The following is a 24728-nucleotide window of genomic DNA, read 5'->3' as shown; positions in this document are numbered from 1 at the left end:
GCGCTCTGGGCCACAGGAACTTGACTTGGTTAAAGTAGTGACTTTACTCCTGTCTCCTCCCCCTTTTCCTTCCTTCCTTCCTTCCTTCCTTCCTTCCTTCCTTCCTTCCTACACACACACACACACACACACACACACACACACACACACTTACTAGCATTAAATAAGCACACAGCTCTGTGAGCTAAGACCAGGCTTACAAAGAGTGGCAGAGCAGTTGCATCACAAACACTGGTCACCATGAAAACTAAGGCGTGATGCTTAGTCAGAAGTTCCTTCATGGTAAAATTCCTTCGGTTTGCTTCTGATTCTTGTTAACACTCTTGTCTGGTTTTCATTACCATTTGTGCCTAGTTCTCCAAAGCTGTGAGCCCCCAATTCCCTTGCATAATCAGACAAAAATTATAAGGTAAAAGGTTATGTAAACTAAAGTCAGATGCCGGAATTTGAAGGCCAGAGATGGTGGAGAAGTCATTTTCTATGGCAGCAGATTATTTCTGTGTTGTGGATTGGGTGGTTCATCTAGTGGAAATTCTTAAATGAAGTGTAAGGAGTAAACAGCTTGTATATTTCCAGTGCTGTGTTCATCCCAGTGAACTAAATCTTCAAGAATCACTGGCTTCCCCTTGTCTCACTCCCACGGATCCTACCAGGAAGTGTGGATGTAGTCACATCAGCACGTGCTCCGTAACTCTCTGGGCCCTACTGGAAGATAGACAACCTGAAACCACAATAGAAAGGCACAGTGAAGGGACTGCCCAGAAGAAATGCAAAGGCAGCCGTATAGGAATATCACAGAAGTAGCTGATACTCTGAGGAAGGGAGATGGGAAACCGAGGCAAGATCCTAAGAGTTGAAGCAGAACACTGCAGGTTATAGGGACCAGTGCACGAGAGAAGGAGGAAGACCATGGAGGGTCTGAATGTCCTCCTAAAAAGCCCCTGGAGACTTTTGAATAAGAGAGGCCAATGGCTCGGTGTGGCCTGTGTTGGAGAACTAGCTATATTCAGCAAGGAAACCATAGGAGGAACTGACTGACAACTCATGTGGCTTCTTCCAACCGTCACCAATGTTATTCAGAGTAGCAAGGATCCACAAGTCATACATTGTACCAAATAGCAATTAATCAGGTTCTCACTGCACTTGTCATTTCCTATTGACACTTAAGCAACAACAAAGATAGTTTCCACAGATTATGAATGTACATGTATATCCACATGTATGTGACATGAAGGTAAAAGAGGAAGAAGGAGACAAGGATGCAGGGAGGTGGGCAAGAGAGGGTAATACAGAGGAAAAGACAAAAACAAATATTGCATATTTTCTCTCACGTGCAAAATCATATCCAACTATCTATCTGTCTATCCATCCATCCATCTGTATCTATCTATCCATCCATCTCTATCTATCTATCTATCCATCCATCCATCTCTATCTATCCATCCATCCATCTTTATCTAGCTATCCATCCATCCATCTCTATCCATCCATCCATCTTTATCTAGCTATCCATCCATCCATCTCTATGTATGTATGTATGTATGTATGTATCTATCTATCTATCTATCTATCCATCCATCCATCTATCTCTATCTATCCATCCATCCACATCTATCTATCCATCTATCTATCTATCTATCCATCCATCCACATCTATCTATCCATCTGTCTATCTATCTATCTATCTATCTATCCATCCATCCATCCATCCAGCTCTATCTTCCTATCTATCTATCTGGTGTGACAGTAGAAGGGAGACTGTTTGAAGAGAGAAGGAAAGAGGGGGAAGGAGAGATGGTAATGTGGCACAAATAGGAGCTAATACATTAGAACCCCATTATTTTATATACTCAGCTTGATCCTTGTAATGCTAGAACCTACATTAGTTACTTTTCCAGGTGCTGTGAAAAAACACCCTGGCAAAGGCAATGTAGGGAAGGAAGAGCTGATCTCGGCTCACAGCTCTAGGGTACAGTCCATCTTGATGGGGGGACCTGTGGCAGGAGCTTGGGGTAGCTGGACAGTCCCATTGCTTCCACAGTCTAGAGACAGAGAAAGGAATTCCAGCACTCTACTCACACTCTCCATTTGCACAGTCCAAGATCCCAACCCAGGGAATGGAGCCTCCCATATTTAAGATGGGTTTTTATGCCTCAACCAGCCTATTCAAGCAAATCTCTCAGAGAAATCTCTAATTTAGATAACCTCTCTTTAATATTCCAGGAACCTTGACTCCTATTGATCCTGGTTAGGTCCTGTCAAACTGACCTATGTCAATCATCACAGGGTCCCTCAAGACTTTTCTGTTAAATCCAACCAGTTTTAATGGTTTTATTTCCCTCTAAAAGATGGGATAAAAAGCAGCATGTTTAGAAACAGCATACTGTGCTCCTGGGCCTCTGGGTCATGGACACCAGGACAATTATAAACCTGGAGCCATCCGTCTGTGAGAGCTTCCCCCATTCACCAAAAGAGACAAGCCCTGAAAACCTTGTAAAAGCAATAATTAATCTGAAGGTCAAGCAGTTGGTTTGCCAGTGCATCTAAAATTCCGTGCTGTTTCCCTGATGCCTAAACATTGAGTTTGCTCTATTTCTTCAATTTACAAGGCACTTAGGCCTTATATCCTTGGTATTTCTTGTATTTAGAATTTCTCATACAATTGATGTTCTGCTTTTCCATGGAAAGACCGTTTTTGAAAAGCCAGACCAACAATGCTGCGTTTTGTTTCACAGGCGAGTTAAAAACCTTGGCCCTGTTGGATCGGGAGAGGGTCCCAGTATACAGGCTGATTGCCAGGGCCACTGACGGGGGCGGCCGCTTCTGCCACTCTAGTGTCCTCCTGCTCCTGGAAGATGTGAATGATAACCCCCCTGTGTTTTCCTCCAACCACTACACTGCATGTGTCTACGAGAACACAGCCACTAAGGCTCTGCTGACCAGAGTGCAGGCAGTGGACCCTGATGTTGGTAAGTCAGTTCACCAGCCTACTTTCTCCCACATTGGCACACTCCTCCTAGGAGTAGGTTCTAGAAACTTCTCCTGCTAGAACACGTTCGGTAAGCCAGGTTTTCACTCCTGAGCTGGTGTACCTCTTACGTAGGAAGAACTCCACATGTTCTCCTCCACCTCCTCCTCCCCATCCCTCCTCTAGAGTCCTAGAAAGAGAACTGGGATCCCTGGACCTTGTAGCTAAGGATGTGGAGATAGTTTATAGGCTCTGATCTTTTGCTTTTGTGATTTTCATTTTAAAACATAAAAATAAAAACAATAGCATTCTTACTTGTCTGTTCCTCCTAAACACAGTTAAAACACTGTGTTGTGCAGCAGGGAGAGTGCATTCCCGTTTCTAAGAAGACTCAGACACAGCCTCTGCTGAAATATGACAGTCTCTATTGTACTGCCCCACAGTGCAAAGACCAGTAATTAAATCTGCCAGTCGTCCAATGTGGATTTTTTAAACTGGCATTTTCCAGAGTCCCATCCCTCTACCCAACCCCCATTACTTACAAACAGGCACCACTAGGCAGAGAGAGGGGGGTTGAGATAAGAAAGACTTAGAACTGAAGTCACTAATAAAGTTTATGCTCAAATCCTTTTTACATAATGAGATGATGAGTTGGAAGAGACTGCAGTTAATTGCGAGGTAGCCCTTCTAAGAATGCATAAGTTATTGAGGTGACCATATGATGGAATATAAATATGAAAGGGCATACAGAGCCTTTTGCTTGTACGTTTTAAGAGCTGTAAATCAGAGGACTAGGGAATGATGGGGTGTGTCTGTTATGCTAAGCAGGCCTTTATATAATTCACTGTCTTACTGCTTCATTCTGAATTGATAGAAAAATTATTGGACTAATGGAAAAGCAAATACATGATAATTAGCTGAAAACAAACGTAGCACCCAGGGTCTCTTCATATTTTCCCTTACAGAAATTAGAGGCTACACTTGAGTTATTGCTCTTATCACATTAGCATAATTTTAAGGCTGAGACCAATTCTTTAAAAGCATGTATATTATTGTGGAAAATGGCAAACAAAAAGACTGTTTATTAGTACATAATTATGTAATAACTGCAAATAATCTTTTTCAAATGAAGATTAGGAAAGATTCTCTGAACTCTTATCTGAAGACTTTTGGGAAAAGAGGACAGAATTAATGCTAATGAGTCTTTTAACAATTTAAAATTTGACTTGAGGATGTATAATTAGTCCATAGATAAAATTTCAAAAGCTGAAAGCCTTCAATTTTGTCATTCTTTCACTTCACGAAGTGACCAGATGTGTTCAAGCTGCTGGAGAGTAGAAACACAAGTCTGGTCACCGCACATGCTGTTTGGACAGTGCAAGGGTAGGGTGGGGTGGGATGGAGAGATATGGTCCCAGAGCTGATTTGCATGATGTGAGGAAGAACATGGTTAGCTATGTGTCCTCCTTCACTTCTGTCTAACCAGCTCAGCTAACCAGGTTGGCAGATGAGGTGGGAGGAATATCTAAATTCTGGTCATTTATCAGGACAGGGATGGAAAGACCTGGAAGAAGAAAAAAATTGATGGAGACCTTATTATATTTATTATATGTTATATATCTTATATATAATATATATATATATTATGTTATATATATTATATATCTTCACATTTTCCATAATAAGTAGAAGGCTTCTTTGCAGAGCCTCACATGGAGACCAAGGACCTGGGTGCCATAGACACCAGTGTAGGAAATATGTGTGCCTGGCCATCATGTCAACCTTAAGAAACCTCCTGTACAGTACCAGACTCTTGTTCATTTTCTCAAAAGAACCATAACAGGGCTGGCCAATGTCTCAGCAATTAAAGATGCATGTCACTTGCTCTCTCTGGTAGCCTGAGTTCAAATCAGGAAACACATGCAAAACTGGAAAGGGAGAGCTTAGTCCACGAAAGAACCGTGATAGCTGGGGTAGAACAAATGAGTGCCTTAGGAAATACAAACCGAGGACCCACCATTGCCCACGCACCAAACTGAGGAAGTGGTAGTGGGGGATTTGATCAGAGCTCACAGTAGTGTCTGTCTGAACTGTCATCAGAAGGTCTCTGAGTGTCATGACTGAGAGTTTAAGACATAGTCTTTAGTGGCCCCAACAGGACATGGGTCTCCAGGGTACATTTCCTAAGGTGAAAGACTAGAGGAAGCAGTGTAGAATGATTATCAGGTGGTTGAATTGGGGACTCATTATGGGGCCAAATGAAATGTGTGGAAGTTGAGTTCACACACATAGCTGTGAAGCTGAATCTGGCCCTCTAGTGTGTTTCGTTTTCTTTATACAGTGTTATGCAGAGCTCAATTTAGTTATTGTTATATAAAAGTCAGGTTATTGCTTGATGTTTTAATCTCTAGCACTTTATAAATATCATGGCACTCAGAAGATCTGAGTTCTATGCATTCAGGTCCTATAATGTGTTCAATAGCAGCTGGGGCTTGAAAGGTAGCCACTGACCCTCTCTATAGAACGGCTCCCCATGTACTGATGGTACCACGAAACCTCAGCTGCAACCCATTCTCTAGAAGAAAAAAGAAATTTCCATCTTTCTTAAAGAAAGTCAGTCTGAAATAATTATAGAGTCACAGGAATTTTTAACTTTAGCCCAATTAGCCCACTTAGCCCAATCCCCCATGGATATATCCTGCCTAACTACAGAACTGTTACTAAAATCACAAGGCTGACACAGGTGCAGTCCGCTAGGCGTAGTCACCTTTCCTGGAAGTGAACTTGGCTTCACATGCAGCAGTATCACTGTGTACGTTCACAAAGCCTCCAGCATCCTTAACCAGCACAAGGCTCCCTCTCACACCATCATGACCACACCCTCCTCCCTCCCTCCCAATTTCTATACACTGCCAAACATTTACCTTTTATCTCCTATTCTATTATTTAAAATGTTATTAACCCAAATCCTATCATTCGTCCCTTTTGAGGTTGGCGTGTTTTCTCTTAGCAGAACTTGCTTCAGCTTTATCCGAGTTATTGAATTAACTTCTAGTGACAAGTTATGGATCTGTTAGGCTCAGGAGACTTCTGTTAGGAATATCCCTTTACATGAAATGGTAAACTAATTTTACTGGTGTCCGCTCATGAATTTTTGTGTCCTAAAATGCTTTCATTGAAATCTCACCCTTACTGTGTTTGTCTTGAGATGCAGCCTTTGAAGAGAAGGGAGTGCATGTAACAAAAGTTTGGGCCCATAAAGAGTGTTGAATGCCTTTATCAAGGAAGCTGGAGGGAGCCTGATGCCCCTTCTGGCTGTGAGGATACAGAGGTAGCATCTTTGAGGAGTCAGCCTTGTCAGACACCAGAATTGCTGGTGCCTTGATTTTAGACTTTCCAGCCCCCAGAACTGTAACAAAATTTTGGTACCTCTAAGTTACTCATGTAAAATATTTTGTCATAACACTCCAAATGGACTCTGACAGCCACCATTGGCCTGTATTGTATACTTGGTCACTCTACTTTGTAGAGATATGACAAGATATTAATCAAAAATCTGATTCCATGAATTCCCAAGTCCAAAGACCTTCACTTTTTCGGTTTCTTCTTTTTAAACATATTATTTCTTTTAGTCAAACAGGTCCTTCCAATGAATCATTCATAATGAATGAAAAACAATGTTATAAGAATTTCTTCCACCAGGAATAAAATAAAACAGAGGAAGATAATTTTACATCCATTTTATGAGTTCTAAGAAATAGCATGGTAACTGTCTAGATTTTAGCAGTAAGTTCTTAGATTTCCTGTAAAATGAAAATATCCTCAGCCCCATAAAGTGGTGACATGACTTCATGACCCCAAATTTATGAAAGTTTAATAATCTTTTCAGTAAAGACAAGGATGTCTTGGCCTTTTAAGCAGTACTTCTGTGGTTAATCTGCTAGGTTTAGTAGACCTTTTAGATATTAACAGTTCTTAGGAGCTCAGGGGTGTTGGTTTTGTTGTTTTTTGTTTGTTTGTTCATTTTGCTTGTTTTTCAAAAAGTCAAGCAAAGCCAAAATTTATTCAAAGAGGATGATTTTATTAGAATTTAAACAAAAAAAAAAAAAAAAAACAAAAAAAAAAAACAAGAAACAGAACAAGACAAAGCACGGAGGGGGCAAGCCTTAAATCCCAGCAGTTTCCTGGAGGAGAGTGGAAAGAGAAGAGGGGAAATGATGCTGCTTAAGTGAAGCCAGGGTGGAGATCAGCTGCCACAGGTTGGCAGGCAGCCCCACGGTGAGAAAGGAGTCTCTAGAGGAACAGTGAAGCCCAAAGTGTATGGGAAAGCATGCTTAGAAAGGAGATAAGAAAAAGAAAAGTTGCACTTTTCTTATATTTCAGAAAAGCAAGCTGACTTATGAAGCACACTGTGGTTGCATGCCTTAAAAAAGAGAGAATATACTGGGGGAGGGAATTCTGGGAGGGAAGAATTCAATAGCTAATTAAATGGATAATAATTCTGCCTATCAGAATTTCATTTTAGGGGGGTTGTTTGTTTTTTGTTTTGTTTTTGTTTGTTTGTTTTTCCTATCAAAAGAAACACATGGTGTGAAGGATCAGAACAAAAAGCTTGTGACCATTTTAGGCAACATGGCATGAAAAAAAAGTGTAAATTTGTAAAGTGTAAATAAATATGCTACAGCCCCTAGTTTATGAAAATGCCATTTTCTAGATACTGGGATGTGGGGAGGAATGTTTTCTTACTATGAATAAAGAGCATAAAGAAAGGAATATATTCTAATGAGCCAGGTGTTCCTTTCTTGTTACCTAATGCCCACAAAATTTAGAATTTGAGGGATCTTAGAAGTGTACAGGCTCAGAGCACCCCTCAGATATTTTCCAATCAACTTAACCCATACTTAATGAGCATCAGGGTAACAAGTGCTGTAAATGAGACAGTAAGACTTTCCAAGATAAGTTATATAGAGAGATAGTCCTCAAGCTACTCAAAAGTCAAGGAATAAGTCATAAATGTCGAGCCCCAGAATAAGTGGGACTTGGGAATAGTCTTCAGTAAGAACAGACTTAGGAAGACTATGGACCATGAAGATGAAGTCATAAAGACGGGACTCTGTAAAGCCAACTAAAGAGCTGGGAGAACAGCATGTAGTCCAGGACAGAGGAAAGGAGATGGAACCAGAAAATTGGGCAGGGTGTATCTATGATCATTCAGGAAGACTATAGATCAGGTACTCAATCTGAAAGAAAATGGATGAGCATGTTTAAGAAATAGGAAACCAATTCTGGGTGTATGGAAGCCTGACACAGTAGAAGCATCTAAAGTGGATTAGAACAGGACATGAAAAAACATCCTAAAAAATTGTTGAGAAAGACCACAAGGACCAAAATGAGAAGGATCAGAGGAGGCCCAGAGGGAGATTCAAGTGTGAAATCTACAAACTTTGGCAGGGGCCTGGGTCAATGGCAAGGCAGGCTCATTGAAATCTCAACCTTAGGGAACAGATGAACATGAGCAGAAAGATCATAAGTTCCAAACCAAGATGTCGTGTGGACAGGTAATTACATTCAGAGACATGAAAAGCTCTGAGTCTACCAGAAAGGGGTACTTCCTCTAAAGTTAGGAGATAGCATCATTCTATTAATAGAAAAGAAGGAAGCAGGAAGACTAAGGAACCTGAAAACTTTCATTCTGACCTGAGTGTGTGAGTCTACTGTTCCTGAATCATTCTTCCTAGGGGACACTTAATGATAATCACAGCTCATTTGGCCATTGGGAATTTGTACAGCAAATCCCTCATGAGGACCATGGCATAATGGGTCCTGTACTATTCATGGAGCAGAAACTAAAAGAACCAGTCTTCCTGTACATATAAGGACATACAGGACTTTCCCAGGGGCTTGGTCAACTATTAACTCTGAGAGCATAGGTCCTGATCAAAGGGAGAAGAACTATGAGAGGGAGTGTACTCTAAAGGAAACACGGGGGCTTCTAGATCTCTTTGACAAAACTATTCCAGATGAACCTGTCCAGTGTTCCTCCTTTCTAGTCTGCCACTTCTGGAGAACCAGAAAGAGCAAAGGAAAGTTTGTAGGTGAAATGCTTGAACCAGCAGCAATGTTCATGTGTCCCGGCCTCTTCCTGGAATGGAACGTGAAGTACTTGTGCCATTCTGTGACAATCAGAGATGTTCTCTATTCTGTGCCCAAGCTTCTCCAATCTGATGGCCAAAGTAAAGAGCCACCTCCCATGATCACCCTTCTGATTTCCCATGAGGAAAAGTAAATATATTCACCATACTCTGTGAGAGCAATCTGGTGAGGACTTGGCTAGACGCAGCACCTATGCATGGGACCTCAGAGGCAAATACAGAAACACACAGGAACAGATGAGGGGAATCTGAACTCTGAAGTATCTACCACATTCAGTACTGGGGAAGGGAACAGCCTGTGGAGTCAGGAGGAAACTGGTTCATGCAGATGCTGCAAGGATCTATGTACATGTTCTGAGACTTTCTTCTGCTCGGGTTCCCTAAGCATTCAACACCCTCAAAGCCTCACACCGCAGGTGAAACTGTACCCAGCCTCCTCTGGATCCTATGGACGAAGCCACAGGGATGCCCCCAGATGCCCCTAAGACACTTATCCCCTAATAAACAAATGGACCAAAATACCACATATTTGTAGAGATGCCTAGATGATCAGTAGCCTATGACCTTGGGCAAGTCTTGCCTCCCTCCTGCATATCAGAGTGATAGTAGCTTGCTTCGCCAACCTCAAATGTCAGTATGAGATTTGTTCAGGATGGACAGGGATGTCTCTCAGAACTTGGAACGCCCCATTTTCCCCATTGGCACTCCATTTGCTGCCTTGAATTCCTTCAGCACATCGTGTCATTTTGGTGTGATGTATCTTGCATGACTCTACCAACTCCACACCTTCCCAAGCAAGAGCAGCACTCCTTAAGGACAGCAAATGACAATAATGGTAATGTTTCTGTTAACATCCACTTTTACAGCTACTGTTCTATGGCAGGCACTGGGCCAAGGGCTCAGATACATTATTCCCACTTCTCATAACAGCCCTGCCTTTGGCATGCCGTTGTTCAATTTACTGTATGAGTACGTTGCAGGCTTTACTTGTTCTGAGCCATAAGCTGGTGGCAGGATAGTAGGTATTAGAAAAGGGGGCTCAGAACTGGGGAACAGTTATGCAGGGGATCTCATAATGCTACTGAAATAGTGGTGCTCAAGTTAGTTCCCCAGACTCCCTGTGCTGGTGTCACCTGAGGGCCCTCAGATGTCAGCAAGCAGCCAATTCAGTAGGATGACTATGCATGCAACAGAGTCAGAAGCTGCATTACTAGAGCCCCACTGGCAATGGCCCTCCTCCAGAGTTTAAGACTCAGTGGTCTGGGATGCAAAGCACAGTGGTAATTACATTTCAGATAGTTCCCAGGTAAGCATGACTGGCTGTTCCTAAACAGGCACTGAGAGCCACTCAAGAACTCTACTTCTGTGTCTCAAACACTTGAGCACTTGGTTACATCGCTAGATCATCTCTCAGAAGACCATTTGCAATTCATAAAAATAGAAACATTACAAATTAAATAGATCAATCCAGGTAAATTCTAAAGTTGCTATGTATTCATGTGCATTTCTTCTTTAGTACATTAATACCAAGATCCAGCACATTAGGGCTATAAAATCACAGGCACCCCACGTACTACTGTCTTTGTTGCCTACATCAGTAATTGAACATGCTTTCAAATCTATTTAGAAATTAATGAACATGAAGATGTCAGCGATTGTCTAAGTCACTATCTATTGCTGTGAAGAGACCATGACCAGGATAACTCTTATAAGAAAAATACATTTAATTAGGGACTGGTTTATAGTTTCAGAGGCTTTAGTCCATCATCATCTTGGCAGGGAGAATGGCTGCATGCAGGCAGGCATGGTGCTAGAGAAGTAGTTGAGAGCTACAACTTGATCCACAGGCAGAGAGAGGAGAGAGAGAGAGAGAGAGAGAGAGAGAGAGAGAGAGAGAGAGAGAGAGACTAGGTCTGACATGGGCCTTTGAAGTCTCAAAGTCCATCCCCAGTGACACACTTCCTCCAACAAAGCCACACCTCCTAGTTCTTCTCAAACAGTGCCACTCCCTGGTGACTAAGCATTCAGATATATCAGCCTATGGGGGCCATATGGAACCACAGCTGTTCTCCCTCTGGTAGCTGCTCTAACCTTGAGCCCAGCGACTTTTGCTTCCCGGAATGTGCTCCTCCCTTGGTACCACTTTGGCTAGTAGGTTTAAGGCCATGACATTCACTGTAGCTACATCTTCTGTTGAGTCACCTCAGTTGCTGTGATGAAGCACTAAGTAGTTTAAACAAAAGAAAATTATTTTTCACAGTTCTAGAGTTCCATGGTCTAGAGTCAAGGTGGGTGTTGGTTAGGACCGGGGGAGGGAATTCCTCCTGATTTGCAGACCCCTGTCTTCTTGCTCTGGACTAACATGGCCTTTCTTGTGTACACTAGGTGGGAAAGAAAAGTATCTTTTTCTTTCTTTCTTTTGTTTTTGTTTTTGTTTTTTATTTTGTTTGTTTATTTGTTGGTTTTGAAGAGCTCCCATTGCCTCACATTAACTTCTCCCCATGACCTTATTTAACCCTAAATTACCTCCTAAAAGTCTTCCATCCCATCTCTTAAAGAATACAGCCTTGACACATGAATTTTCGGGGGCCATAGTTCAGTCCAGAGGGTGCTCTCACTCTCTCTTGGATTAATCACAGCAGGGAACAACCACTGAAGAGTTGTGAGAAACCCACATGACAATGAATGGATCAGGGTTCACCTAAAACTACATGAGTCAAATTGAAAGTCAAACCTGCTGCCCTCACTGAGCTAACAGATGAACTCACATACCACCTCACAATGTACTAGCAACTTCATAGGAAACCATAATGGAGAAACAGCCAGCAAAGCCACACCTGGATTTCTGATACATCAAAAGCATGTGATAGTGTGTATTCATTGTACTATGCTGTTAGGGTCTTAAGCAACTTGCTATGGAGCAATAGAGAAATACATGAAGGCAAGTTCATAGGCATCTTAAATTCTATCTATCCATGCATCGCTGGGAATCCCCTGCACAGTGGTTATCTCTCTGAGGAACATGGGGTCTTATGCAGACCCATGGTAAGCCCCATAGGGACCAGTTCAGCCACCTAGGGACCATAGCTACCTTGACATGGTTGAGGGATGGGTGGATGGGATAACTGTTTCCTATGGAAATCACAATCCTAGTAGATGTTTACAATGTCACTACTGTAATCTAGCCCAAACTGTCCCTTTTTGAAGAGACATAGAGACTGACCCCAGAAGACTTTAAAGAGAGGACCTCAACACCTCGAGCCAATATTCTAAATCATGATGATTTCCCCTGGAAAATATTCTAAGAGGGATTCAATCCTGATTTCTCCCATTCTTCTGTAAGCTTCATATGAATCAATGTTTTTCCTGATGCCTTAGAAATCATTACCACTGAGCTGCACAGGTTGGGACTAAATATAGCTTTGTGTGTTCCTTCCCCCAAGCTCCAATACTGTCTGAAGTATTAAATCTTTGAAGGTGGCTGAGGGATTATTAAAATATCACTAAAAATTAAATAACCGTCTGTGAGGACCGAGAGATTTAAGTCATTTTCTGGAGAACCATGTGTTCCAAGCCTCTGTCTATGGTACAATAAAATGCTAGGCAGGGTGGCATGTGTTTGTAATCTTAGCACTAGAGACCTAGAGAGGTCTGTCTCCGGGGCTTGTTGACCAGCCAGCTTCATCTAACCAGTGTGTTCCAGACCAGTGAGAGACGCTGTCTCAAAAATAAGTAAAAAGGTAGATGGCACTTGAGGAACAACATCTGAGGTTGACTTCTGCTCCACCGACTTACATCCAAGTACCCACACCCATGCAAACATGTACACATATACAAATTCATCCTGTGTGTGTGTGTGTGTGTGTGTGTGTGTGTGTGTGTGTGTGTGTGCATGTGCATGCATGTATATATAATATTGTGCATAAGGCCGTTCTTCAGACCTCAAAGAAGTTTCACACGTACCACATTCCTGAAGGAGAGGATCTTGGTCCTCCTACCTGCAGATGGAGAAGCTGTTCAAAGTGAAGTGGCTTCCCCAGGTGTCTGTTCAGTGGTTAGTGGCTTAGAGACAGTGAAGGACTCTGAGGCCCATTAAGACTCCCCTGGATTCTTTTCCTTCCCCCAGAACCAGGGTCCCTTCAGTAGTGCACATGGCTCTATACAAGCTTGAGACACCTACCTTTCCTATGTCACACTCTGGGAATGAACCCAGAATGCCATTAGGATATAACACTGAATTAAATATAGCAGTTCCATCTTTTACTAGCCATTGGAGTAAGTTCCCCAACACTCTGGACCTCCACACTGTCTTCAAACTGGCTATAATTCTAGACATCATCAGAAACCCCTTTATTCAAAACAAAGGGTTAAATAAATAAGCATCCTAAAATGGCAACAGGACACGCTCCACATCTAAGATCTGATTCGGGAAGACTGAAGTAAAGTAGGGAGGGCTGAACTAGTTTTTTTTCTAGTGAACGTTATTGCCCTGCTCAGCTTAGGAGTCTTTGCATTTGACACATAAGTTACACTTATTATTACCTTTTATAAAATCCAATTTCTCTCGCGTGGATCAAAACACTAGTTGTCGAATGAAATGGTAATTCCTTCTAAAGAAGCATGAGTAGAGAATTCTGATTTCTACCAAGGGATCACAGCGGCTTCTACCACTCCCCACTCACATGCACATGTTGGCAGCCCCTCTCTGGATGAGGGGCTTACGCAAAGCACAGCAATGCAGGATGGCCTCAAGGAAGACTCACAGCTGGGGAATTTCTTCCTACTCTTGGCATTTTGTGCAGAAATGCCAAGGACCCCAGTGTGACTTCCTGCCTTTTAGGGCACATTGAGGCTCTTGTCTGTAGTCTCATCCCACCATGAGACCTCCCTGACGGGCATTATGCTCAACAACATCTGCTGGCGAGTTCCTTGAGCTTAGATATCACAGAACACTTCCTACTCAGACACCCTTTCCAAGCCAGCCCTCGCAAGCATCCCTCTCTCTTTGCTGATTTCCCTCCTCATTAACTTAGGCCCAGTTTCTAGTTTACTCCAGGACTGATTGGTTCTAATGAACCAGTGTCTCTGGGCTGGTTCTGAGAACAGGCAGTTTCACCGTTATGGCTTTATCAACATTAAGCCCTTTGCCTTCTTGTGAGTAAATGGCAGTTTCAGCATCCATAACTTCCCTTGTTCTTGCATCTCCCCCAATGCTCTCTTTATCTGTGATGGTTCCACCTTAACACTCCTGACAACATCTACCCTTCCTTCATGACTCAACTTAGCAACTTTAGTCTCTGAGAAACTTCTCACCAGTCCTTCCCGATAATCAGTTCTGCACGTTTGTTTCCTGAGAAACTGGGGATGTTTGAGGTTGCATGGAAGTACTAGGGACCCTCAATGTGTACTGTGCAACAGGAGTCCCCAGGCACTTACTGAATACATACATGAGTAAGTGACTAAGTGAAGACTGAAAGAATTAGTCTAGCTCATCTTCAATGTTTCATGTATGAAACTTTTGGAGCACCATCACTGGGTCACAGCATAGCACAGAAGTCCAGGATACTAGCAAAGATGGTGGATTTTTTTTTAGCTCTTTGTAGATTAATTCATTTACCCACATTAACTCTATCAGGCCTAATACAAGGCCAGGCTACTTGATCTGTAGCTTTCTCCATGTCACAGGGAATCTCACTGCACAGGAGCCGGCTTCTTAGGTGTACAGTCCATGCTGTCCAAGCAGAATAATGCCCCTTGCTTAGAGGGGCCCTTTCCTGATTTAATTCTCTGATGTAGCTGTGCTGGATGTCTTCATGTTTCTAAACAAAGGGCCTGGGGTTTTGTTTTGGGTTGGGGCCACAATCTTGCCATCAGACCCAGCGAAAGAGTGCTGCCAACTTACTTGGCACACACCCGGGAGATGCTGGATGAGGTTGGTGGGATCTCCCTGACCTAGTCATGGCAGCCTTCTGTCTATTTTGGACCTTTCAAAGGGAGCTTCAGACCCTGGGAGTTGATGTTCTGCCCAAGAGAATGTGGCAGCTTTAGTCATCACCCATTGGAAAACTTTTAAAGGGCACTTAAAACAGAAGTCATTAGAAAGTATATTATAAGGACAGTAATTGCTAAGCTAAAAGTATTGCTAATTCCTGGACTTCATCATAGAAACTTCCAGTTTAATTCTATATTATCCCAACATCTATTTTAAAGATAAAACAGGAGCACTCAGCCTAAGCTGTTTGACTCCCTGGGATAGTACTTGCCTTCTACTGAAGATGAGAGAAGAATTTTAGGCCAGCCATTTCCTTTAATTGCTTTAATTAAAGTGTAAAATTTAGTTTAAAAATACTCTTTGCAGTAAGTTTATAATGGGGCCTTTGACAAAAGCAATTTTCTAAGTAGCATTAGTATCTTTCTAAGCATGATGAACTAACATGAACAGTGGAAACACCCGTCAGAAAGCCTATACAATATGTAGGTCTAATTTTCTACAATTATTTCAAATGGTATGTACATTAAGAATTAGAGCTGGGCTGGAAAGAAAATCACTTGAAAACTTGGATACTTTACAAAATTGGTATTAAAGAATTGTTTTCTGAGTGCATGATTTTTTTTAACGGCTCATTTATATTTCACAAAGTGTCTGTGCTCACTGTATAAGATCTGGGAAGTTAAGCAAATGTGAAAAACAGCTTCAAAACAGTCAACATTTTGACTGAATCCATTCAGCTTTTTCTCTTCATAAAAATAAACTTATAAACTTGATACTGTTTTATGACCTGCACATTTTTATGCTGATTCACGAACAGATTTCCATGTCATCTATTCATTTACATTAAATACCATGTACAAAGCACTCTGTCTGCATATCAATGTAACATAATTTATCAGCTGGTATCCATTGTAGAAAAATTGACTGGTTATCAGGTTTTCATTTCCACAGAATTAAATATCTACTCATCAACATTTTTATATACAAATGCTTTATCTGCATTGTATTTATTTTTAAGATTTATTCTTATCATGTTTTAACTATGTGTAGTGAGTATATGCACATGAGTGCAGTGCCCACAGAGACCAGAAGAGGCATCAGGTCTCCTAGAGCTAGAGTTACAGGTGGCTGTGAGCTGCCAGACATGGTTGCTGAGCCAAACTTGGCTCCTCGGGAAGAGCAGCATGCACACTTAACCCAGAGCTGTCTCTCCAGCCCTGAAATGTACTCTTAGCCACAGAGCCAACTCTCCAGTCCCTCACAACATTTTAATATTACTTATTCCATGTCTTTCCATGCTTTGTCCTTTTGAGGTTATTTAATTCTTTCTACATGTACATTTTCAGAAGACATGCATTTGGTGCACAAATCTCCTGCACTCATGTGTGTTAGCATTACCATGCCAGGCTCTTAGTATGCCAGGCTCTCTCTCTCTCTCTCTCTCTCTCTCTCTCTCTCTCTCTCTCTCTCTGTTGGACAATAAAATGATCAAGACATCGTCCTTCTACCCACAAGTACCTTAATCTAGTGGGAATAGGAGACACTTATAACTCAGTGTACAATAGAAGCAAAAATGGAATCAAGGAGGCACAGAAGAGAGGAATGCTGGAGTAGCCAAGGAAGCTGCTCCAGGGACACCCTGAAAAAGTGTGGAGGGCTTTTGACAGATGAGAAAAGGAGAACATTCTGAGCAGAAGACAGCCCGAGCACAGGCCAGAGAAGTAAATGTGTCTGTGTCTGAGGAGACAGAGATGTGTCTCCTGTTTGAGGAGACAGAACACAACATATATGGATCAAGAGAAGGCAGGGCGGGACTATACTGTAAGAGTTACAACATCATCCACCCAAACTACAGCTTCTGTCTACAGAAGTGAGAAGTCAGCAACTATCTTATCCATTTCTTTTGCTATAACTGAATAGCCCTGACTGTTTCATTTATAAAGAATAAAGGCTTATTTTATTCATGGTTCTTGAGGTTGGAAGGTTAAGGGATTGCATTTGGTGAAGGGCTCCTTGTTTATGGAGACTGTAGAATCTTAAAATAGGGCAAGCCATTACAATGCAAAAGATCTCATGGAAAAGTGTCCCAATGTCCTTTATAACAGGCCCACCCTCGTAATAGCCAACTTACTGTTAACCATTAAGTACTGAGGGCAGAATTTTATGACCTATTCATATCTTAAATGTCCCATCTCTTGACCTCACAGTGGGGACTGAATCTTAGCATGCCTTCTCATGCAAATGGCCAGTCTTCAGCAGGGACTATTTTGAGCAGCTCAGGGCTTCCTGCAACAGTCTCAGGAAGAGAAAGGGAGCCCCACCTGGCTGTCAGCTCTAGCCACAGTCTGTCCAGCACAATGCCAAAGGCATTTTCATGAAAACCTAGCATTCTGAGTCAAGTGAGAGGGAGGCTGGGGAGACACCGGACGGTTCAAACCACCACCACTTTACAGAGCTCTGTGTCATGCTGCTGAGAGGCCAGTGTTAGAAACGGGATCTCTGCGCTCACTTCCCTCAGCCCATGGCCAAGGGCAGACAATCAAGGTGTCACCTGAAAAATCCTTATCAAATGGAGGCATCATAATAGCCAGTTCTTCCTTTGAGAAAGACAGAAAACAACAGTGTCTGCTCAGAGCAAAGTCATTGCAAAAAGATTCAATGAAATATTCAAGAAGCAAAGCTTTGTTATCATTCTTCTTTGGTGATAATCTTTTATAGTTTAACCACACAGCCTGGGTTAAAAAGACGTGACACCTAAACATAATTGTGGGATATCAGACATTGATAAATTTACATTAGTAAGGGATTGAGGAAGTGCTGATTCAAGACCAGCCATTAGATGACCTGTCATATGCATCATGAGACATGAACTTAACGTGATTGGGATGTTTCGATCTTGATGGAGCATTGTTTCCACATGGTAGGTATTTGTCAGAATTTGCTCATGAGTTCTGTGTTCATGTTATTATTACATGTAAATTATGATACCTCAATGAAGTAAAATAAAAATGAACAAAAATTCGGGGCTGAGGGAGCAGAAAATGTATAAGAGACAGAGGGTGGGGAAGAGTGCTATGAAACACTGTCCTCTAAACATGACATGGCTGCTGTACACATGCAGACTCCCAGTGGCTGTGGTTACCTGCACAAAACCTCCACAAGATCCAGCCAGTTAAAAACCCCAGCATGGAGTTGGAAGAGGTGCCTGAGGTCTACAACTATCTGATGAGTTACTGGCCATTGATACCTGCCAGGGAGGGAAAGTCACTTTTTTATGAGTGTTTCTTGTGCCCGGGTAAATGACCCAGCAATCACGTGCACATGGGCAGCATTAATTCAGTGAGCAAGAAATAAATATAAAAGAGGACATAAAGTTGGGAGGGAGAAGTGATGGGGATCCTGGGTTATGGATAGATATTATCAAATACATCAAATATGTGTACGGATTTTTTTAAGAATAAATAAAAAGTTTTTAGAAAAGCTAAATAAGAAAACCTATTGAAATTTCTTTAGGTTATCTCTTCCTCTGTTATATACTCCACACTCCATTATAAAGGCCCACTTAGAACCATTGGGTACTAATTGAGTAGGAGGGCTTATAGGACAGTTAATATGTAGGTGACAAGGAGCACAGAGGTAGATGTCACCAACATGGCTCTACAGAGGGACACTCAGAACAGGACATCAGCATCAGACAGAGAATCGGGTGAAGCAAATCCTGAAGGCTCCTTGTGCTTACGGAGCCTGTTAGAAAGGAGAACACATGGGTCTTCAAGCCTGGATCAACATAATCTCGCTATGTTTGTGGTGCTGGGGACTCTTGCCATTTGTTTTTTAAGCTGGGGTGTGTGTGTGTGTGTGTGTGTGTGTGTGTGTGTGTGTGTGTGTGTGTGTGTATGCATGTAGAAGTCAGAGAACAACCTGAAGTGTCATTCCTTGGGCATTCACCTTCTGTTTTCTGAGACAGGGCCTCTCCCTGGCCTGGAATTCTCCAAATAGGCTAGGCTGGCTGACCAGGGAACCTGAAGTATCTTTTCTGCCAGCACCCAGCTCTGAGATTCTGCTATATGCCGGGGTATTTTTTTATTTATTTAAGTATTTTCATGAGCATTCTAAGTATTGAACTCAGGTCCCAATGCTTAGAAGGCAAGCACTCTATCCACCAGCTGAACCATCTCTTCAAACCTGGTGCTGATGTTAATGCCTTTGACAACCTGATATAAAGCTGAGTGCTTTGACATCGGGTTGGCTCTTTGGAGCTGATCTCAGCCCACGAGGTATTATTTTTCACAGAAGCAATAAAATTTTGTTTAAGCTCTATGATTGAATTTCAAACAGTCACTGAATAGCATAAATATCTTCTATTCCCTTTCCATCCACAAGATTCCAGAAGCTCTTCTTGGCCCAGCTTACAGGGAATGGAGTTTCTGGTTCATGCTCACAATAGGCTCCTCACAAGAGGAACTGAAGTCCACTGGAGACACAAATAAAACTAGCTCTATTTGCTGAATTTGAAAATATACAGCGAGGTGGGGTTGGAGTGTAGGTCAGCTACTCTGAGGAGGCAGAAGTGTGGCTTTCTGCAGTTCTGCTGAAGTAAAGCAGAAAAGGCTTGTCACCAAGTCACAGTGAACAGAATCAACCTGGAGTTGATCTCTGGTCTTAGTGTGGCTAACTCATATGAGCCGTGTAAAAGCAGCCCTCCTACAGCAGGGCCAGCATGAGCTAGGAGAACAGCATCTCCTCCTTAGAGAGGTGACTCCAACCAGGAAGCTGGAGGAGAAATCTGCGGACCTAGAACTTTTTGTTCTTTTGTTTGTTTGCTTCTCAAGACAGGGTTTCTCTGTGTAACAGCCTTAGCTGTCCTGGAACTCACTTTGTAGACCAGGCTGGCCTCGAACTCACAGAGATCTGCCTGACTCTGCCTTCCAAGTTCTGGAATTAAAAGCATGTGCCACCATTGAATGGCAAGCATGTTATTTCTAATGATACTGTCTACCTGTCTCAACAAAGGAAACACAGCCCCATTATAGGCACATTTCAGTAGGCCTTGCTGTGAGCCCTCCCCTCCTGTCTCTCTTAATTCAACTTGTTTTCAGCAGTGAATCAGAAGTCACCTTCCTCCTTAACTGACCTTTGGGCCTGAAGAGATAAAATGTCCATGATCAGGTCTCCTATAACACCTCCAGGAATCTGAGCAAGGAATACAGGAAAAACAGGACTTATGTCTAAAGATGCTGAGAGGACCAGACCAGGCCCTCAGCCCTGGGCTCCTGCACCACTGGAGTGAATTTAGTAGCTCTCAGTACATACTCACATGAGAGGCTCTGTGTTTTCTGTTTCCTGCTCTTGGCAAGAACTGTGTGCCATATGCTGAGGGTGGAATTCAAACCTATAGGGAATGTGTGTGATTTGAAAACCTGTGTGGTGTATTCATGTCAGTCGCTGGTGTGTTTCTGTAAACATTCCTCCATGGCTTTGAACAGTGTCCTGAGAACACTGAATCAGTCTAGGCAGCATCCAGATCACCTGCTCTGACACTCAGAGAGGTGATTGTTTTCAAGGAACAAACTCAATCCCTTCTGCATGCTTGAATATGGAAGAATTCATTCCTCCAGCCCTTCCCTGAACCACAGTTCAAGGGACAAGAACAGAAGGAGAAAGCCCATTTGTTTTTAGTCTGAGTACAAATATTGGAGGTTGATATTTATAACAGGATAGTTGTTTTGCAGCAGAAATAAAAGTAGATGATGAAACTTAGGGTGAAAAAAAATGGACTCTTGGGAATGGGACCAAGAACATGCTCTCTACGTCAGCCTTTTAGTTAAGGCCACAGAGTGTGATTTATAGCTTCCCTTCCAGATACTTGATTTTATTGGTTTGCTGGGAATTTGTTTGTTTTTCAAGGAAAATATACATGGGGAAGTAAGCTGTTCAGTGCTTATTTGCCAAAAGCCTGCCTTCTCCCAACCCCCACCTTGGTAAGGTGTCATGCTAGGAAATATACAATGAAGCCTTCCCCTAGAAAGCTTGTGTTCCAGGTTCCATGATTCACAAATGGCATTGCAGTTGGTCATCATAGCCAAAGACCTCTGACAGATGACTTTCTTCATTGAGAGTATTTGTGAGGACTGGCAGAGACGGCACAGCAGATAAGAGTCCCTGCTGTCTTGCCAAGGACCAGAGTTAGATTCCCAGAACCCTCTTGGGCAGCTCACTGTAAGTCTAACTCCTGGGGATCTGATGTCCTCTTCTGGCCTCCACAGGCACTCACAATCACTTGTGCATACTCAACAAAAGGACACACACACATAAATAACTAAAATATTAAGTTAAAATCTATTCTAAAGAGAATTTTTTGATCAAAATGGAGCTGTTTCCACCAACAAATTTATCCTACGTTCCTTCTTAGGAATTTTAATGACTGAAGCAAATTTTAGGTTTAATGCCCATTTGGAAGAGCTAGACTCTTCTAATGAAGACAACCTTCAGGTAATGTCATTCAGAAATCTATTGGTGGACATTTCTTGGTTGATATGGTTTTGTTTTGTTGTTGTTGTTTGTTTTTTTTACTTTTTGGTGGGTTTTTTGTTGTTGTTGTTGTTGTTGTTTTTGTTTTAGTCCATGTTAAGATGACGTTTTTGGAGCTAAACACATTTCTTAAGATCGCTGAGTCACCTCTTTTTCAGCTAGTGAGCCCCAGGTTCGTTGGCCCCATGACTTCACTTTTCCCTCTGTGGTCCTTATGGCCTCAAACAGTCTTGTTTTGTATGTGAATCATGGCTGATGATGCTCAAAAGTGCAACTCCAGTTTGAGCTTCTTTTCTGAATGTCAGCCTCTTCTACCTAACATCTTCATTCAATGTCAGGTCTTTCACCACAAACCTCCTTCTCCCACATCTGTCTCCTCAACAACTGAGAACTCCCTCTTTGCAGTTGCTCAGACTGCATCTGAGAGTCATCTGAAGCCTCTCTTCTCTGGCATCCCATATGCTGCCAGCCCCACATGAGAAGGCATTCCTTCACCACCTCCACGTTCAATGGAAATCTCACATTCTTCCTCTAGTACTCTCTGGTACTCAGAGGAGATGGAATCCAGTGCTTTCTGTCACTGCCAACCCCAGACCTTTGCTCAAGCTGCCTTTATGCAAAGTCTACAGTCCTGTGGGAGGCCATTGAATGGTGCCTGTCTCCTATCTGTTGGCCTTCAATCTGTTTACAAGCAGTAACTAGAAGAATCCTGTTCACGCCTAAGGCATGATCCATGACTCCCTTCTCAAAGTTGTCAGATGCTTTCAGATTGTCATCGTGGCCAGAACCCCATCACCTTCGCTAGCACCTGGATATTCCCAATAAATATGTGCTGAAGTGACTGGTTAGTTCGTCTCTGCTTTTCTTTGGGGTATATTGGTATCCATACATCTATCGGCCCCTGAATTTTCTTCAGGGAAAATTAACTTGAACGATGTATACTTTAATTATAACCAAAGAATTATGGTATTGGTTGTCAATTTCCCAGTTTTAATTTTGTTCTATTTTGCAAACTGAAGATTTCATTTCTGTAAAGTCAGAGCTATTTCTACCATGGCTTTTTCTCTGGTCGGGTCTTTCAGAGGTCAGGAAAGTGCAATATCTTGGTGTTAGGTTCTTGTTCTCTCATTCTTGTGTCGCTCCACAGGCATCAACAGGAAGGTTGTGTACTCCCTGGAGGACTCGGCTGGTGGAGTCTTCTCCATTGATAGCTCTTCTGGGGTCATCATCCTGGAACAGCCTCTGGACCGAGAGCAGCAGTCATCATACAACATCAGTGTGCGGGCCACCGACCAGAGTCCCGGACAATCCCTCTCCTCTCTAGCCTCCGTCACCATCAGTGTCCTGGACATCAATGACAACCCCCCTGTGTTTGAGAGGAGGGACTACCTAGTAACAGTGCCTGAGGACACTTCCCTTGGTACCCAAGTCCTCTCTGTTTTTGCCACCAGCAAAGATATTGGCACAAATGCTGAGATAACATATCTCATCCGGTCTGGGAACGATCAAGGGAAATTTAGGATCAACCCAAAGACAGGTGGGTAAATGAGAAGTTCAATAATACTTTCTATTTCTTCTCTCATCCCATCACCCTTCCCGGTGGGGTCTATGTGTTCCTCCTGCCTTCTTTGCAAGGCCTGCATGTGGACCTCAGTGCCCTGCTCCTAACAATGGCCCTTCTAAATTCCAAGCTCCAAGCAGTAGGCTTACTTGGCAAATTCTTGACCCATGAGTTGAGCACAGAACATCTAGTTAGGAGGCTTGGGTCAGCATGTGTTCCTTAAGTAGCAGCTGTGGTGTTTACATTAAAGTTCAAGAGTCTATTTGTGTCTCCTTTCGATTTGTTTTCTGCTTGAATCCCATGTGCCTGTGGTAGGAAGGGTCACAGGAGGTGAGCTGCCTCTGTACCCCATCCATGGGTAGATGACCAGTCTCTCTGGTCAGCAGCCATGACTGACTTTGGCTATCACCCCCAAACATCAAGTGGGTGATTTGCTGTTGTCAATCCAAAATGTGTTTATCTGGATGGGTTCCTATTCATCTTGGTTCAGAGCACCTTTGTATGCTCCCTTCTGAAGGAACTATCCTCTAATAGTCAAGACTATTTATTCCCATTTTCCAGGCAGGAGGTAAGTTTCTCACACCTCTGACCTTTGCCCTTTTCCTCAATCACACAAGAAGTATGTAGCTGTTATGCAAGATGGCAGAGGAGGCCTGCTTCTCCTTAGTCAGTACACAGAAAAAGGGAGTACCATGATCACCAACATTCAATTAACATAGTATTCTACAGTCCTATAAAATCTTTGGGTATAATTCACATACTCCAAATGAGAAAAACAGAACTTTTGAGTGGTTAACAGTTTCCTCCACCTTTACTATTCATAAGTGGATGATCCAATATTTGAATGTTTTTCTTTCTGACTCAGGAGTGCCCGCTCTAACCCTGTGACAACTTAACTACTGTGCACAAACGTAAAAATGTACCCTTGAGTCAAAGAAAGTGGAAGTATTGATTGAAGGACTGCGCTAGCAGGTCCTCCCAGCAGAAAGTGTTTACTAAAGCCATTGCTTCAAACCAGACTGTGTGCAGATTCCACTCATCAAGATCTGCCTTAGCTTTGCCCTGTCCAACTCTGACAATTGTATATGAACACCATGGAGGGGTGGCTAAGGATAGCTTAAAATTGGCATTTGGTAACTAAATTGACAAAGTTAAGCTCCAGGGGTAGTAAGTGCTCAGAAAATTCAATTATGAATCAAAATGGGCTCTTGATCAAGATACAATTTCTGTTTCCACCATAATTTGAAGGAGCCTATTGGCAATCTTGGAACTAGAGTTCTCTGGATGGCTATGCCCAAGAAAATGACCCTCTCAATTGTCCTGATGACTGTTTTCCAGGTGAGAGAAAGACAAACACCTGGGAACTGCCCTATGGGCACGATGACTAGCTACCACCTTGAGAACACTGCACAGGGTCACTACCAGACAGGGCTGGGACAGGAGGGGTGACCAATCTCATAGTCCATCTTAGAGGTTGCCCTCAACTAGACACCTCTTTTGTTCTGCTCACTTGATTCTTTGTGG

The 24728-nt window shown here is 42.5% G+C and overlaps 1 protein-coding gene across 1 annotated transcript in view; it reads left to right on the top strand.

Annotated features, from left to right (window-relative positions):
- Positions 1 to 23378, top strand: part of LOC131914617 (protocadherin Fat 3) — a 63294-nt gene extending 39916 nt beyond the window's left edge. Inside the window, exons 10-11 of the mRNA XM_059267224.1 lie at positions 2736 to 2969; positions 22791 to 23378. Coding sequence (XP_059123207.1) covers positions 2736 to 2969; positions 22791 to 23188 — 632 coding nt within the window. The 3' untranslated portion in view covers positions 23189 to 23378. The remainder of the gene's footprint in view (positions 1 to 2735; positions 2970 to 22790) is intronic.
- The last annotated feature ends 1350 nt before the right edge of the window (positions 23379 to 24728 follow it).

Source organism: Peromyscus eremicus, chromosome 7 (genome assembly GCF_949786415.1).
Source record: "Peromyscus eremicus chromosome 7, PerEre_H2_v1, whole genome shotgun sequence".
In the NCBI taxonomy this organism is placed as follows: Eukaryota; Metazoa; Chordata; class Mammalia; order Rodentia; family Cricetidae; genus Peromyscus; species Peromyscus eremicus.
Note: the sequence above shows the minus strand (reverse complement) of the source record. Positions and strands in the feature narration are given on the sequence as shown.